At 41.3% G+C, this 18465-nt stretch overlaps 2 protein-coding genes across 7 annotated transcripts in view; one reads left to right on the top strand and one right to left on the bottom strand.

Annotated features, from left to right (window-relative positions):
• The window catches only part of BLTP3A (bridge-like lipid transfer protein family member 3A), a 59320-nt gene extending 54739 nt beyond the window's left edge, over positions 1-4581 (top strand). For both annotated transcript variants that reach the window (XM_020999657.2, XM_020999656.2), the window contains exon 21: positions 488-4581. In XM_020999657.2, the coding sequence (XP_020855316.1) occupies positions 488-613 (126 nt within the window). In that variant the 3' untranslated portion in view covers positions 614-4581. The remainder of the gene's footprint in view (positions 1-487) is intronic.
• Positions 1352-11460, bottom strand: TAF11 (TATA-box binding protein associated factor 11). 5 transcript variants are annotated; one of them, XM_020999658.2, is made up of 5 exons: positions 11165-11460; positions 7147-7289; positions 6658-6745; positions 6239-6335; positions 1352-2868 (listed from the first exon to the last, which is right to left on the bottom strand). In XM_020999658.2, exons 1-5 carry the CDS (start codon positions 11357-11359, stop codon positions 2642-2644), a joined length of 750 nt encoding a protein of 249 aa, XP_020855317.1. In that variant the 5' UTR covers positions 11360-11460; the 3' UTR covers positions 1352-2641. The 5 variants fall into 5 exon arrangements, with proteins under 5 accessions (XP_020855317.1, XP_020855318.1, XP_020855321.1 ...); XM_020999659.2 differs by having other exon boundaries at positions 1352-2845; XM_020999660.1 differs by lacking the exon at positions 1352-2868 and adding an exon at positions 4863-5588.
• Positions 11461-18465: the final 7005 nt, after the last annotated feature.

Raw genomic sequence — 18465 nt, 5'->3', positions numbered from 1 at the left:
AGGCATTGAAGCCCTCTGAAGGCTGGTACATGTTGCTTTGTTGCAGCTTTGTAGTTTGATCACTTCTTATCTGGTAGCATGAGCTTCAAATAGGATTAAGTAGCACATAGTCACATTCATTCAAATGAATGGCTGCTGATCACACATTACAGTTGTCCCAGATGTGTTGATATATAGTCTTTGGGAGGCTTAGATCTTGGTATATAAATCCTAATTAAATATTTCCTTGGGATGAAGTATGGTAATGTTGAAGGGAATAATGATAGTAATACAGTGTTCATAGATCGTAAATTTAAAGTTGGAAAGTACCTTAGTGATCATCTAGTCCATGTCCTTCTTTTACTGCTGAGGAAACTGAAGGCCAAAGAAGTTAAATGACTTGTCTGTTGTCAGTAAATGGAAGAACCAGAATTTGAATCCAGGCCCAATGACTACAAATTGAATCTTCTTTCTGCTATACCATAACCTTTGATTTCTTGTTACTCAGATGAAGGAGCTGTCCACCCTACAGAAGGAACTTTTAGCCATGAAGCAAGCATTAGCCTGTGCTAATAATGACAAAGAGAAGCTTCTACAAGAAATCAGGAAGTATAATCCTCTATTCCAGCTTTGACAGCAGTAACACCAGCTGCCTCTGCCCCCGGGAAATAACACCAGCAGCAGCACCAGAAGGAAGAAAGCTCCATCTAATGTGGAATGTGTCTGTTTGATTACACTGGAGGGAAAACAGGAATTCCTGAATCTGCCCTTTGGGGCATTTTTCATTTCTGCCAGCTGTTCTAGACAAAGACAGGGCAGCTACATCCAGCCCCAGGAGTGTAGGAACCTTTATGTGTGGTTCTCACTGTTCCAGTGCCATTCATAACCTGTCTAAAGCTCCACTTGCCCAATGGGCTGGAGTCTTTCCGTGTGCAGGACCATTTCACCTCCTGGTGTCTTTGCAAAAATATTTGCTCCCTCCTTAACATGAGTTTGTATAAGGGAGAAGACCTTGCCCCTTCCAGTATCCTCAGAAAGAGCCACCAAAGATCACATGTCCCAGAGCTTCCTGTAGCGAAACTGAACCAACCTGGCCTTGAGCCCCAACTGAGGAAGTTGCAGCTCCATAGGGAGTAGGACAACGTGGTGATGGGTGCAGAGGGATGGATGGAGCTCAAGAGGATCCAGATATAACACCTTAGGTATGGTAAGAGAAAGGGACAGTTCCCTACCATTCTTGGAAAAGGAGCTAGCATATTTCATCTTTGCATATACTGCTATCAGATTTTTCAGGAAGATTTGTTAGCTATAAGAAGAAACCAAACTCATTGTGGTAATGCAATAGTAGTAAACAAGGGGTGTAATGCCAATATTGTCTCTTCCTTCTATATCAGTTTATTTAAAATTCATAACAACAAAAATGGTAAACCCAGAGCTGCTGAAGGTCTGATCTGGTAGAAGTGGGATCCAGATGAGTGGCATTCTTAGTTTTGAGCCCTGGTACTCTTGACCTTCTGAGGATCTTGGACTTTCTCTACAATTCCAGTCCCAACCCTCATCAGTTCTTCCCTTCTCCCTCCTTTCTTATATATTCCCCCTGTAGATGAGAGTGTGACTCAGCAACTGTCTCTTAATATTTACCAGGGTGGAAGCGAATAGTGTTTTTTAGCCGTCAGTATAAATATCCAACATGGTCAAGCCTCGCTTCATTTGTAATTGTGACTTTTTTTGGGGGGGGAACAAACCCTTTTGCCCATGTATTGCCTCTTCTCCCACACAAGAACTTGCTTTTCCTCCATGATGTGCAGACCCAGGAAGTGTATCAGTTGGCTAACTGTAACCAGGCAAGCTGGTAAAAATCGATACTAGATAGAATAATTTAAGAGTTTTATATCCATTACCCACTGGGGAAAGGTTAACAGTCTTTTCTTGACTTGTAGCTAAGTTAGACTTTAAAAAAGTTTAGCAAGGTTCCACACCAAATTTTTCTAAAGTTACTGTGGATCGGGGGAATATATATGTCCTGCCTGGTACAGGCAGAGAGTATAAGTAGGTTGCTTATATAGATAGGTCTTAAGATTAATTCACATATGATAGCTTGCTAATCATTTATTGGAGGAAGTTAGAGCTTTGGGGGTATACATCACAATGGGCAATGTTCTCCATTGAGAGAACCATCCTTTGTAGTAATTTTGAAACAGACCAAGTGGAATGGACTTTTGGTCTGACCAAGTGAGCATTTCTTATGTTAAGGGGATTGAAAAAAGAACCATAAACTTGAAAATGAGGTTGTTAAACCTCATGCTCACTAGATGGAGTACATATCTCATAGCTAAGTGTTTTTTTCTTCCCCTACAAAGAAAATGGGGGAAAGTTTCCTATAGATGTCATCTGGCAAAAATTGACAATGGACCACAGCTGGATAAATAAAAGTGCCAAATTATGACTAGGGCTATCACCTTAATAACTATCCTGCCAACTCCTAGGGTTTGTTGAAGTTTTGTGAACAACTGTAAAAGGCAGGGCAAAGTGGCATTCAAAGACCTTGAGCTTTTTGGCTTCCTTCTACTGGGCGGCTTCTGCCATTGTGTCTTGGATTTTTCCCTTGGGAAAGGTAGTACAGATCATCTCCCTCTAGGTTTACTAGGATGACACCATCTAATCACTGTCTTCCATGGCTTCTCCAATGCCCTGTGTTAAGGGAGGAAAGAAGACTTTTTCTTAATGAAGAAAATGTGAAAATTCGGTAGTCCACTGCTTGGTGTGCTGCTGAAAATGATGAGGGGAGAGTTGCAATGTCTCTCTGTCCACTTCTTCTCTGGTTCCTTGGGCTTGGAAGGGCTCTGCCTTTGAGTAGCTTGACCTCCTGTACATGAAATGGTGAAGAAGCTGTGAACAAGACAAATGCAGACAATCCTCAGCAGCTCTGTCTTTGTCCAAACTGCAGCTCTGCTGTCCTTCAACATGTCTGGACATTCTACTCTCATGACCGATTTGAATATGAAGTCCTTAAAGTTGTACCATCTGAATCTGTCATGCGGACTTCTTGTTTACATTGCTGCACATAGAGACTAAAACATGGGACCTTCTCCAGAGTCAGTGAGATGCTGTGCAAATGTGGTAGTTACTGCTGCTTCCATGTCCTGAGAGGTTGAATTGGACACCAGAATGCTTTTGTAACTCAGCCTTTGCTAGGGTTCAGTCATTCTGACCTATGGCAAATAGAGGAGTGTATTCTTTGCATGATATGACTAACTTTTCCTGACTCATAGTTTGACCCTGGAATTGTCACGGATCTCACTGTATGCCTTGCTTTTTACATATCTCTATAAAGAATGGTCTTGGTATATGGAATTTGAATGCCGGTGCTAGACACTCCTATAGGTGCTTATAGGTAATCTATTTAAACTGGATAAAACTGGGGTTGAATATGTTGTGAATTGGAAAGAAGGCAACTTGAAATGTTAAGTGATGCAGGGATTCTTTGCATTTATAAAGAAACGTAAAAGCTGTGCCACATTACCCAGTGGTCACAGCCCCAAAGACAAAGGCCTTGATCACTTTTCAGTTAATGTATTGTCACTGTTTGCTGAAAGACCTGCCTGGATATTGGCATTATACTTTCAGGCAACTTCAACATGGCATCTAGTTACCTCTTCTGCTCTCCGATTAGTCATCAAGGATTGATCCCATTAATCAGGTTTGGGTAGCAGTCACTGTCATCTACTGAATAATTTCCCCTTCTTCCACTATATGGATAGTGGGAAGCAACTAACACTCCAGCAACAGCTGAAGCTCCATAAGACCTTTAGATTTTGAAAAGAGACATAGAATAAGCCCTTTAATTTTGGAAGCTAAACTCTTCCATAAGTCTCTTCACTGTGACACTGTTTGCTAAGTGGCAAATACATAAATGTGTTCTTTCCAAATTACTTAGAAATCACTGCAGCCCTAACTGTGAGCCCTACCGGGCACCATTGACAGTGGTGTGTCAGTTGTGACCTATCAGCCCTATGAAATGCCCATAAGTATAGTTGGAGCAGAGGTTCCTGTTTTTATACATTCCCAATAAAAGTTGATTTGGTTTAATTTATTGAATTTTGATCAAGACTTAAATGTAGTCTTGAATCTTTTCCTTGTGAAAACCACTAAAGCATCTTATGTGTAGACTGAGGGAACCTGATTTGGAAAACCCTTTGTTTTAGTAGTAGATATTCAAAATCAGGCTAGCAGATAAATCTCTTCTAATAATTCCTTTTCATATTTATAGGTAGAGCTTCTGCCTTAGTAAGAAAAATTAAGAACCATTCTGCTTGAATTGTATTGAAAACAATGCCTTCCCTTTCTCCCAATGATACACAACAGAAAGGAAACAACTTCTGGGAATTCCCAAAGTTTTCAGTTGGCCTTATTACTGCTGATCACTGTCCATAAAAAGTCACTTCACTCTCCTCTGTCTGAGGAAACAGTGTGGATGTATCTGCTGAACCAGAATCCTAGAAAGTATTAGGAATTTTAATGTTGCAATATCTAATATTTCCATGCTTGTACTGGTTCTGTGAACCACCTGGAAAAATGGTAAATTAAACTTACTGAACAGCATTGGCTACAGGTCTGTCTGTCTGTCTGTCTGAGAGGAAATGAAAGCAGCCTTTTAATCCTGCTTCAAATTCATTTATGAATCCTTTCTATGTGAGATGAATCAGATTAATAGTAATGCCAGATAAAGTACTTTCAAATGTTTACATTGAGAAGGCTAAGGAAAAATTATCCATATCCTGGACAGAAAACTATGGAAGGTGAGAACAGGAACCATTTTTCCACACCCCAATCATCCTTGCTGAGGACTTCAAGTTTTGAATACCCAAGTCAAAGTACATATGTCCCAAGTTAGAAAACAGTTTAATGATCATACACCTAAAACCACATGATAATGTTTAATTTTTTACAGAGTAATAAAACTGTTCTGTCATTCCATCAGTTGCTAACATTGTAAACTGAACTGTCACATTATACAAGTTAGAAATTTCTAACCTGTTATCAAGTTCAAACCAGATCTGAAACCCTGAGGGTAGCAGTTTAGGGTTCCAATGTGAACCTTGCAAAATAAAGTACTCTTGAGATTAATCAAGAAGATTGATCCTTAGAAGAGTTTTATCCATTGGAAAGCAGCACTCTTGTATGCTTTGTACAAGGGGTCTATATATAAGGACACTTCTGCTTTTCAGTTAGCCAATTAAGAGTTATCACCAATCACAACCTGACCTAAATGGTCCTACAAAGATACGAAACAAATCTGAAAGTGGCTGCACTTCTCTACCAGGTAACTTTGAGCTTGAAGATTTGGGGGCGGATGTCCGATCACAGTGTCCCTAAAGGACTGGGACATCTGAGCAACAGTGTATAATGCCTCAATGGGAGAAAGTATGGAAGTCTGTCCTTCCATTTTCAATAGTACAGCTTAAGAAGCTCCTAGACCTAATGAAAGATGATTTTTTTGTGCTTTGAGTTAGGAATCTGCCCCTTTGACTTCAGTCTTCGAACAGCTTCCCTCATGTGTTTAGGCTGTAATGGTGGCAGCTCTCCCCATTTCTCACACACATCCATAGCTAGAAAAAAATCCAAGAGAAAAGCATTTCTACATATTAACTTACAATCTGATTTCTTTTGAGCCCTCTAACTTTTCCTTTACCTCTTGAGCTAGCTATGGAAACAGGTAAGAGGTGCTTGTTTCTATAGCAGAATGTTGCTTCTTACCTCACAGTAGGAGATTTAATCCTAAATGGCTATTTAAAGCATACCTCCATTTAAAAGTGACTCAATTTATGAGAGTAACTTCACTTGCTAGAGATTTTATCTAGAGGTAGTTGATGAAGATTCACTACTCTGTGTGTGTGCATGTGTGTGTAACCACTGTTGCCATTTCTTCCAACAGGTGTGCCCCCCTGCACAAGGATCAAAGCATCAGTTTCACTTCTCTGGCCTAAGGAGCCAGAGTTTTCCTACACACCTTTAGCCACTTAAGATAAGGGTCTGGAGAGAATTAGAAGACATGGAGGCCATGCTTACATGAATATGCAGTGCTCCCCTTTTGTCCCAACACAGTGCAAACAGGGGAACCTACACTGCTTAGAGAGCTCACTAGTATTTAAAGTGCAAGTGAAAAATGAACACATATGGTCCCTCAATATTTTTTCTTGAAAATAAAAGCATTAAGGATTTAACCCAATGTTTAAACACCTAGTTTATCAGGCCTTACCTTCTTCTACTACTTCCCCGACGAATACCTTAGAAATGCCTGACATAGCAATGACGACATTCTGAGATACTGAGGTGCCAGTAATAGACTGGATCAGCTTGAAAAACAAAGCATTTTTAAGATTAGATGATGTATGATCAATAAGTCTTTGGAACTTAGCATACTCAAAAGACAGTATGTTTGGTGATTAGGATAACTCAGGTAGCTCTAAGGTTTACAAAGCACTTTTAATGACTATCTGCTTTTATCACCTGAAATATCATCAGAAACAAAACTGCTATTACCCACATAATTGAGGGAAAAGTAGTTTTTCCACCTGTATTATCTAGGTTTTTATCTTTGCTTCTCAGTGCTAACCTCTCACTCTGGCTTCATCCCCTAATAGGGGATGACAGTAAAGGCCAGTGGTTCATCCTTACCCGTTTAATAGCGGCTTTAGGGAATGCTGATCGACGATACATTTCATAGCGGTTTAGCTGTTCTTCAGAAAAGGAAGAAACCAGGATTCTGAGAAAAGAATAAGAGAAATAGTTCAGTTCCTTTGATGTACATGGAAAAATAGTATGAGGTGGGAGATTCAGAAAACAGTTCTGTGTCCCAGTGAGCTTGCATCAAATCAGAGTGAACCATACTTCTCACTTCAAGAGAAGCAGCAGTGAAATAGGAAAATGGATTTTAGCCTGGCCACCAATGTGTCCCAGAGTTATAGGATGTACTCTACATGCCTTCAAAGGACAATGCTTCTAGAAGCCAACTTTGCCTCTTGGCATTTTAATCTTTTAATACTTTAGATTTATGGTAAAAGTTAAATTTTGTGAATTGTACCTAAACCAATACAGAAGTTACCAGGATTAAACTTTTTTTGTGGACAAATCTGAGCTTTAAGATGACATGGGAAGGTAACTCACTGCATCTTCTGAATTTCATCTTCATCTACTTTGTGGTTTTTCTCTTTCCTCTCTTTAGTTTCTATCTTCATCTTCTTGGCTGAAGGAGGAAGTAATGATGAGTCCTTCCTTCCAGTTCCTGTTAAATCTGATTCTTCCTGGCCCTTGAGCAGATAGGACAAATTAAAGAAACCAGCTTATTTAATTGGCTGGCTTTCCAGGCTGACTGGATTTGATGGCATCATTAAAAAATAAGAAGAAACCATTTATTGAGCACCTGTTGTGTTGAGTAGGTTGCTTCCCTCAAAGAGCTAATGGTCTCTTAGGGGAAATGTTTAACATATGAAGAAGTTATATTACATTATATCCGAACTATTATACAGTTTTATTTCTTAATCATGTATTACTGTGGATAATGGAATGATATAATTAAAATCCACAGGCAGCAATCAAATTTCAGCCTTCATTCCAACCCACCCCTCAGCAAACTAATAATTTTTTAAGCAGCAAATAATTTAACCTTCATAGAGGGCTTTAAAGTCAGGCTTATGTTTTAAAACTGCCTACCATGGTATACAGAACTACCAATTTGTTGCATACAAGGTGAATCTGGACTTTTTTGATCCCCCTGCTACCTTAGGTCTCAGATGTCTAACTGTGGTCCTGGGAAATAGGAATGGGGTATCATAATTCCAGGATTAATCCTGTAGATACTCCAGGACCAATATGAGGTAGAGAAAGTCCCATGACTCCAGGCACAGAAACCAATTACATGTTGTGTGAGAGTAAAAGGCACATCTGGTATATCGACCTTGCCACTTCAGTATGAATTCAGCCAGTAGCATTTGGTTGTGACTACTGAGCTTGCCCCACCCACATCATACTTACATTCCCTGAAAAAATATAGTTGTGATCCAGGTAGTGAAGAGGAATGGCTTTGGAGTCAAAAAGACCCAGGGTCAAGTCCTGCCTGTGACAAGTGGATGTGTGACATCTCAGTGCTTCAGGCAACTCTTATGTTTGAAAGGTCTTAAATATTTGACCTCTTTATGTTCCTTTCAGCTTTAAATCTGACCTCAAAAGTAAGTGATGGAGATAAATGAGTAGGCAACCAATTCTGAATAGCCTATAGTTCCTGCTTGTGATTCAGATATGATTGTTTTAGGAACTCTTTAATTTCTAATAATATATTCCCAACTGCCTATTTAACACCTTGGCTGGATGTTACTCAAAATCAAATTTATTTTTTTCTCTTCCCCAACTTACCAGCTCCCTTGCTAAAGTTTCTGAGACATAGTGTCTCAAAAAATGGGGTTAGATGAATACTAAAAGGGTAAGCTTATTTCATAGGTATGATTACCAATGGAGAATGAGATTGCATGAGGGTTTGGTATTAAGTATTTAATAAATTGTAACGTATTAATAGAAAGTAGGTCAGGGTACCATGTAGGGGTAAGCCTGTATCACCTAGTCACCCAGGCTTAAAACCTCGGAATGATAGGGGTCACTGAACTAGTAGATATGAGGAAGCTATAAAGTGTAACCTAGATTTCAGCAAAGATCTTAAAAAGTATCTCATTCACATGGAGGAGAGATGTGGACTAGATGAAAACAGTGAGATAGACTTGGCACTGGTTGAACAGTTAGACTCAAAGAGTAGTTCTTAATAATTCAATGTCAACTTGACAGTAGGTCTCCAGTAGAATGCTCCAAAGATATGTGCTTGATTCTGTACTGTTCATATAAGCTCTTGATAAAGATGTTAAAGGCACAAATATCAAGATCATAAATTTTCTTATAATCCAAAAGGGGTGGGGGGAGGAAGCTAACATGCTAAATGACAGAATCAGTATTAAAAACATCTTGACAAGGTAGGGCAGTGGGCCAAACTTAATAAGGAAATGTCAAGTCTTACATTGGGTTAAGGAAATCAACTTCTCAAGTAAGGCTGGTGAGGATTATTTAGAGTAGTTTGAAAAAAACAATCTGTCGGTTTTAGTGTATTGGAAGCTCATTATGTGTCACCAGTGTCGTTTCAGCCAATTATTCAGTCTGCCAATTAAGCCCTTCTTGCTCTGGCTTCTCACCCACCTTTCTAGCCTTACTTCCTACTGATTCTGTTATATATAATATATTTCTACCAATTTGGTCTATTCTTACCACCCTTAGCTTTCCTACCATCTTATCTCAACTTTCCCTTTTCTGAAATGCTTATATCCTGCATCAGCCTTTCAAAATTCTATTGTTTTATATCTACTTCAAATGCCATTTCTTTCATGAAACCTTTTATGAGATCACCAAATGGATGTAATCACACCCTTGTCTGAAGCCTCAAACATCTATACCTTGTGATTTGTGTATTTGTATTATTTCTATCTCTTATGCTTATCCCCCATATCCTAAGCAGGCTAATAGGATATAAGCTTCTTGAGTGTGGTGACTTTGAATTATCTTTGTATACATTGCAGTGCCTCTCAAGGTCCTTTGTATGTGGTGGACACTCAGTAATGCCTCAACATGGTATAGATGTGACCTTGGGGGTTTAGATTGCCGTTTAGATTATAAATTCATTTGTAAAATCTCAAGGTGCAAGGAAATGGAAGATTATAAACAGTATCACTCCATAGAAAAGGAAAGCAGGAAGGGTAAATCCTGTTTTAAAAGAGACTCAATTATAAGATGAGTTATTCCAGGGCATTTAAGGATGAAACTGAAGAGCAAGTAGATGGAAAAGACTTGCAAAGATTTATATAATGAACTCTTTTCACCATCAAGGAAAATGGAGCTACCTCATTCAGATTCTTAATATCATAGTCCTGAATATGCTTTATAGAAGAGGTTCTAACTAAGGAGAATGAAAGGAGAAATGCAGCTGTATTAGCTCAAGTGTACACTGAGGGGATCCATGCAGAAGACAAGGTTGTGAAGGCACCTGACTTTCAAAGCCCTTTGTAATCTGGCCCCGGCCTAGCTTTCCAAATGGACTTCCCTTTACTCCCCCTTCGTGTATTCTTCCTCCTCACCTCTGCCTCTTGCAACTGGAGCTTTCAAGGATCAGCTCAAGTGCCATCTGCTTTCAAAAGGCATTTCAGTTGTTAGCTTCTTCCTACTCACTCAGCCTTTATTTTTCCATGAACATGTATTTCTCTTCCCTCCACAGAATGTAAGCTCTTTGAGGGCAAGGACTGTTTTGTTTTTGTCTGTATCCTTAGTGTTCAATACCTAGTCTAGCAGATTGTAGGTGAGCAGTAAGTGCTTGTTGAGTGAATGAATGAAATCACCCATCCGTGAGTTTTTATACACAGAAAAGACTTACAAAGATTCACTCAAAGCACATATATCCATAACAAGTTTGCTCTTAGGATTTACAAAGTAGTTTCTTCTTTAAGAAATAGTGCTGTAGGTGGTGAAAGTATTTCCATTTAACAGATGAAGTAAATCAGGCTGAGAGAGGTCAAGTGACTCGTCCACGGGTTACACAGCTATAGAGTTACGGCTCTCAAGGGAGGGGGAAAAGGAGAGCAATATGTGGAAAAAGCAAATGATAGCAATACAAATTTAAAAATAAATTTATTTTAATATTTTTATTATAATATGTGTATGTCTATGTACAAGGATTTGAACCCAAATCAAGCCTACGGCCCTTTCAGTGAATGAGAAAATGATGTGTCTTAGATGGAAAAGAGGAGAGCAAGTATAGAAATGTCAAGACAGCAAAAACATAGAGTCTGTCTTTAGTCAGGAATAAAACCAAAGAAGAAATGAAGAAAATGTTAATTCTTATTCGAGGCCATTCGCCAACTCCCCGTTTAACATCCACCCCACTGCTCTAATTTTGCCTCCTGGGTGCAAGCAGAGCACCACCTCGACTCTCTTCCAGCCTCGCTAAGGGCTCTCCTCCCCATCCCTGGCTCCAAACCCCAATGCACTCGGGTCCGCAGCCCTCGATCCACCGACGAGATGGGGGGCGGGCTGGGGGAGCTCTCCAGGGGGCCGAAGCGGGGTCAGGGCGAGGTGCGAGGCCCGCGGGGAGGCTCACCTCGGCGTCTTCGGCCGCAGCCTCCGTGGAGGCCCCATTCCCCTCCCCGTCCGCTGCCTCCGGGGCCGCGTTGGGGGGCTGGGCAGCTCCCAGAACGGGCCCAGGGGTCGCGGCAGCGGCAAAGAGCGGCACCTCGTCTGACGCGGAGTCCCTTCCTGCCTTCTCCGGGGACGACCCTTCACCGGGCTCGTCCATCGCGGGGATGGAATAAAGTGCGGAGACCTTGCCCTAGCGCAGGGGAAAGCCGCCAGAGCTAGTCCGGACCGCCAGAACAGACCTCCTGCGGGCGCACAGCAGTGACGACACCGCGCCGAGCGTCGGAGCAGCCAATCCGCTCCGGGGAGCGGGACGGGGGCGGGGCGGAGGGAAGGAAGAGGGCGGTTAAGCGTCCTGCAGATTTCCTCCCCTAGAGAACGTACCCTGGTCTTAATTTAGGGCTGGACATGCCCACCTGGAGGCATCTCGGACCCGGCGGTTTGGGCTGGAATCATTCCCTTTCCCAGCAATGTGCATTCATCAAGCGCTTACCCTGTGCCTGGCACTGTGCCCAGCGGGGTATACAAATAAAAGCTAAAAAAAAGGCAGTCCACTGACTCCTGCCTTAAATTCTAATTTCTCACCAAACCCACCCTAACTTGCCTGTATCAATCCAGAAGGCTCCTATCTTTCCAATCACCCAGGTTGACAGCTGTCATTGTCGCCTACTCTGTTTCTCTCCCAGCATCCAAACAATTAGTTGACAAATCTTGATTCAATTAATCAATAAATATTCCTTAACCGCCTACAAGGTGTCAGACGCTGTGCTAAGCCCTGGGGATTCAAAAGGAAGCAAAGAACAGCCTCTGTCCTCAGGAAACCTACTTACAATCTAATGGGGAGACAATGTGCAAATAAATATTTACAAAGCAAGCTATATACGGGATAAATGGGAAATAATTAATAGAGTAAAACAAATAGAGGTTGAGAAGAGCGTCCAGTCAAAGATGGGATTTTATTTAGGACTTAAAGGAAACCAGGGAGATCAGTAGCTGGGAGAGGAGAAGGAAGAACATTCCAGGTATGGGGGGGCAGCCAGAGGGAATGCCTAGAGTGGAGGGATGGAGTGTCTTGTTCCAGCTACAGCCAGGAGGAAGGTGACACTGGACCGAAGAAAAAGTGTCAGGAAGTAAGGAATAAAAAGACTGGAAAAGTAGGAGGGGGCTACGTTATGAAGGATTTGAGGCAATAGGAAGTCATTGGAATTTATTGAGTAGGGGATAGACTTGGTCAGACCTGAGCTTTAGGAAAGTCACTTTGGTGGCTGGAGGGTGTATTGGAGTGGGGTGAGACAAGGCAGCCAGACCCAACAGCACGCTATTGCAATAATCAAGGTGTGAGGTGATGAAAGCCTGTACCAGAGTGGTGGCAGTAGTGTCAGAAGAAAGAAGAGAGATGTTGCAGAAGTGAAATTAATAACTCCTAGGTTTCAAGCTTGAAGGCCTGGGAGGAGGATGTTGGCCTCTATAGTAACAGGGAAGGTAGAAAGGGGAATAGTTTGGGGAAAAGATAACGAATTCTGTTTTGGACACATTTAGTTTACGATGTCTGCTGGACATTCAGTTTGAGATGTCTAATAGGCAGTTGGAGATTCGAGATTGGAAGTCAGTAGAGAGATTGGGGCAGGAAAGGTAGATTTGAGAATCATCAGCATAGACATGGTAACTAAATCCATGGAAGCTGATGAGATCACCAAGTGAAGTAGTATAGAGGAAGAGGAGAAGAGGGTCCATGACAGAACCCTGAGGGACACCTACAGTTAGAAGGCATGATCTGGAGGAGGATGCAGCAAAAGAGACTGAGGAGTAGTGAGATAGGTTGTAGGAGACCAGGAGAGAGTGGTGTCCTGAAAACCTAGAGAGAAGAGAATATCAAGGAAGAGAGAGTGATCGGTAGTGTCAAAGGCTGCAGAGAGGTCCAGGAGAATGAGGATAAAGAAAAGGCCACTGGATTTGGCAACTAAGAGATTATTGGTAACTTTAGAAAGAGCAGTTTCACTGGAAAGATAACATTTACAAGCTGGATTATAAAGGGTTAAGAAGAGAACAAGAGTAGAGAAAGTGGAAGCGCCTTTTGTAGATGGTATTTTTGAGGAGTTTAGCCACCAAGGGCAAAAGAGGTAGAAGATGATAGCATGGATGGAAGGATCAAGTGAGGTGTTTGGTTTTGGGTTGTTTTTTTTTTCAGTATGGGGAAGATATAGACATGTTTGTAGACAGTAGGGAATGGAATTAACCAAAAGACAGGGAGGCACTGAAAATAAGTGATAGAATGGAATGACAAAGGAGACAATCTAGAGACAGGACAGAATGGAATCACTTGAACAAGAAGAGGGGTTAGCCTTAGGTAACTTGTGAGGCCACTTCATCATGTGAGACAGGCGTGAAGGAGGAAGTAGTGCTGCAGAAGGCATATGAGTGAGATGAGATAAGGAAGGGGTAGAGCTAAGCACAAATGGCCACAATTGTTTTCCTGCAAAATATGAGGCAAGTTTCTCAGCTGAGATAGATGGTAGAGGGAGGGGAAATCTTGGGAAGTTTGAGAAGGGGTGAAGAGATTTAGAAGAGCCACTGTGGAGAGTGGGATGGTGATAAGGGAGATAGAGTAAGATTGCCCAATAGCTGTTAGGGTCCAGCTGATGTTGTGTTATATAACTTGTAGTGGATCCAGTTGGAATGGTTGCATGATTTTTTTCATCCTTCAGCAGCATGTGTGTAGGAGTGAAGGCAGCAAATGTCAGAAGTGATCCAGGGCCAAGGCGGGGCATAATTGGTGATATGATACAGGGGCTAGGGATTCAAGAATGGAGGAAAGTGTAGAGTTGACTTGGTTCACCAAAAGGTCAAGATAGGGAGAGGAAGAGAGAGTGGCTAGTACAGGAGAGATGGTCTGGGAGAGAATTGAGGAGTCAAGGGACTGGAAGTCATGGTATGCACAAATAGTAGGGTTTTACAAGGGAAGGGAGAGGGAGAGGTAAAAAGCCAATAGGTTGTGTGAGGCTAAGCAGATTTTGGAATTCTTGAAGATGAAGGTGGTACGTTTGTGGGTGATGGTAAGATCAAGATATGATTGTCTTTGTGTATGGCTGAGGTGGGGTAGATGAGCAGCTCATGGAGAGTGAGTAGGTTTGAGGAACTGAGTAGTTAGGGAGTTTGAGGGAGAGTCAAATGTTGTTGAAGTCTCCTAGTATGAGGACAGGAGATGAGGAAGAGAGAAAATTGTGAGCCAGGTATGGTACTCATTGAAGAAGGAAGAGGAGTAACTTGGGGGGCTGTTGATAACAGCCACCAGGATTTTGATTGGAGGTAGATATGAGTAACATAGACCTCAAACAAAGAGAGGTTACTGGGTTGCAGAGATAGGGGAAGAACCTGGAAGGGGAAAGGAGTATTCTAACTCCACCACTTTGAAGTCATGGATAATGAGTGTAGGTACAGTCAGTACTGGAAAGGATGGCCAGGGAGACTGGGTCATCTATTTTCACAACATCCATCCCTTTCTCTTTACTGACACTGCCACCAACCTAGTTCAGGTTCTCATCATTTCTCACCTGGACTATTATAACTGTCCTCCCTGCCTCAAGTCTCTGCCTAATCTGACCCATCCCTCTGTTAACCAGTTAGTCCAGGGGTGGGGAACCTGAGGCCTCAAGGCCACATGTGGCCTTTACTCCAAGTTAGTCAATAAACATTTATTAAGCACCTCCTATGTGCCAAGGACTGTGTTAAGTGCTGGAGCTACAAAGAAAGGCAAAAGACACTTCTTGCTTTTAAGGAGCTCACAGTTTAATAGGGGAGACAATGTGCAAACAACTATTTACAAACAAAACATAAATACAGATACACACACATCTACTAAAATAGTCTTTCTAAGATCATCTGGGGGCAGCTAGGTGGCGCAGTGGACAGAGCACCAGCCCTGAAGTCAGGAGGCCCTGAGTTCAAATTCGACCTCAGACCAGACACTTGACACTTACTGGCTGTGTGACCCTGGGCAAGTCACTTAACCCCAACTGCCTTTAAAAAAAAAAAAGATCATCTGACATGTCATTTGCCTACTCAAAAATCTTCCATGGCTCCCTATTGCCTCTACGATAAAATACACATTCCTCAGCCATCATAACATTCTAGGTCCTTCACAATCTGTCTCTCATCAACCTTTATAGCCTCATTTCACTTTCCAGCCCTCATCCAGCAAAACTGGACTGCTAGGTAGCTGTTCACAGAACTCAACACGCCACAGCCTGCTTCCTTGCATTTCCTAGACCATCTCCCTTTCCTGCAATGTCTGTCCTCCCTCCTTATCTTCACTCCTCAGAATTCATGACTTCCTTCAAAGTCCGGTTCAGTTACCACCGCCTCAGGCTGTGGTTTAAAAACTTATGTGGTAACCCCCATTAAAAAGACAAAAACAAAAACAAGAATGTTGTGTTACTCTCCTAACACTTTTTATAAATTGAATTTTCTTAGGTCTATTTTATTGAAATAAAGTTATTCATTACCACAATTTTTATTTATTTATTTTTTTAGTGAGGCAATTGGGGTTCAGTGACTTGCCCAGGGTCACACAGCTAGTAAGTGTCAAGTGTTTGTTCTGAGGCTGGGTTTGAACTCAGGTCCCCCTCGCTCCAGGGCCGGTGCTCTATCCACTGCGCCCCCTAGCTGCCCCAGTTACCACAATTTTTATAACAGCACACAAACCTTAAACTTCCAATAAAACTATGGAATGTTCAGATGTTTGTTGACAAAATCCTTGACATAATTTTTATACCTACATCTTAAAAAATAACTCTTGCTGACTCTGAACTTTGTTTTTGCTGGGAAAAAAGTGAACTATTTATTCAGAAATTGTATTAGAAAATACCTTACAAGTTTAGCCATAGGTTTGCCTACCCCCTGAAAGGCAAGAACCTTTCTTTTTAGAACCTCCAGAATTTGGAAAACTGTACCTTGGTAAACTTTTCAGTATCTACCTAGTTGTCAATGCCTTCTTTCTCTCTTCATAGTCCTAATTTTCTTACCTATGTATAAGTAACATTCATTGACTCCAGCTACAAAATAAATGCCTTGAGGTCAAGGACTCTGTTTTTGTAACCCCAGAGCCCAGTATAGTGTCTGAAATGTAGTAGGCATTTAATAAAAGTTGTTGGATTGAATTAAGGGAGGAGAGAGACAAGAATAGAAAAAAAGAGATTAGAAAGAGTTAGAGGGAAGGAGGAAGAAAGAAGAGAGAAACCGAAGAGAAAAGAGTATGGGGAAGGGATGTAAAGAGGAGGGTGGATAAAGGATGGGAAGGAAGGGAGGACAGTGACAGGAAGAAGAAGGAGGAGAGCTCAGCCAGAGGAAGCACCAGATAAGAGTGATTGTGGAGGGGTACTGTTCTGGTTTCAGGAAAAGAATCTTCTCCATACCCTCTATTCTAAACATTCAGTTTCAACCAATTTCCCACAATAAATACACTAGCTTCTTGCTGGCACATTACATAAGCTATTGGTATTAGGTATTGTGTTTTTGTTCAATATTTGAATGGAAATATTGAACGTTCTTCCTTGTAAAAGGGACAGGAGAAAATAAAAACTTTGTTTGATTATCTGAATTAAAGTTACCTTGAGTTCCATAAGAGCATAAATTTAGAGACTACATATTTTATTAGAACTATATCCAAAAAACACAGACAATTAAGATGACTTATTTAATATTTTTATTACGTAAACTGCATTATGCTTAGCTTATGAAAAATATATATACACATACACACATATATGTATGTCAATATATATATATACACATATGACAAGAGGTATTTTGTTAACACTTACAGTGCGTTTAATGAAGCATCGTGTTGCTGCTGGGAATACAAAGGCAAAAAAACAGAATAAAAGAAAACAAATAGCTGTCTCTGTCTTCAAGGACCTTATATTCTATTCAGGGATACAGCATTTACAGATACAGTCTTGTCTTTGGCTATTCCTCAACTTGCACTGAATGTTTGGGTCCCCAGAAAGCAACTGTTAATTCAAGGTTCAAAGAATATACCCACTCCTAAAACTAGATAGCTTATAAGCCTCCATTAGTGTACTTCCTAATAATATTTAGCCAGAAGACACAATTAGCTCTTAGCAAAGGTATTTACTAAAATGGCAATTTGGCTATATTGTGTCTGTTAGATGAACCACTCAGTTGGGGTCCCAGGGTCTGAAAAGAGAAACTACAAAATACTCTCCCCATAAATCTGGTGTGATATGATTAAAATCCAGCAAGTATTTCCCTATAAGATGAGTTAGACCCAGTCCTCCTTTTTTTCTTCCTGTGATGTAGATTAGTTTTCCCTAAAAGAAGGGAAAGTGGTCCTGGACCTGATTGGCACCTCTGTCCCTGATCATTTATGGGAATAAGAAGTCCAGGCTAGGTGGAATCTGAGCCTCTAAGACTTCATAGGTGCCTGAGACCACATGAATTGCCATGCCCTTCCCTATCTTGTCCTGTTGACCTCCTGACCAGGCATGTTTTCATATCCTTGGTGCATATCCTTGCTATGTTAAGGCAAAGTGAATCTTGTTTTTGTTAACTGTTCAGTGATTTACAAGTACATAATTTCATTCCAAAACAGAACCTGAACTAAGAGAATGTTGGAATGAGGCCTGCCTCTAACATGTGGGGTACTTTCTCCCACAAATATAGAGTCCACAGGAAGATTACAGATTCAGAGTACAATGGTAGTGAGGCACATGTGTGTGGTAGATTTGTGGCAAAAGCAATTCACAACTACTTATGCTGAATATCCTTTCCCTTTTTATAGAGTTCTCAGGAAGTTCCCTTTGGCTAGATTGTGTCTGATAGATGGGCCACTCAGCTGGAGTCCCAGGGTCTGGTCCTCTCCAGAGCTTGCTCTCTCCTTTACTATGAGAGGTACCATTGTCAAAGTTGCTTCTTCCCTGTAGTCTTTTGGTATTTATTTCTGTCTAGAGTACCTATCTCTGTTCCCTCAATTGTGCTTCAAACTCTCAAGAATAACCAATCTTGGAAAAAAAAAAAGAATCACCGATCTTCCCTTTGCCCCTTCTACTTTCTTCCCCCACACACTCCTACTCGTGGTCCCCCTCTCTCTCTCTCTTCAGGGATCTCTTCCCCAAAGCTGCTCCAGACTCTACCTGTAACTCTCCAGGGCTTGGTAATTTAAAGCCTCAGGGGTGTGTGGCTAATTTGTTAGTTCAGCCAATTGAGTTGTTCCTTTCTGATTCATTCATGAGACTTCATACCTCATAA

The sequence above is a fragment of the Phascolarctos cinereus genome, unplaced genomic scaffold (assembly GCF_003287225.1).
Source record: "Phascolarctos cinereus isolate Bilbo 61053 unplaced genomic scaffold, phaCin_HiC Scaffold_5;HRSCAF=322, whole genome shotgun sequence".
NCBI classification, from domain to species: domain Eukaryota; kingdom Metazoa; phylum Chordata; class Mammalia; order Diprotodontia; family Phascolarctidae; genus Phascolarctos; species Phascolarctos cinereus.
The sequence above is the reverse complement of the archived record's forward strand: the minus strand, read 5'-3'. Positions and strand labels throughout refer to the sequence as shown.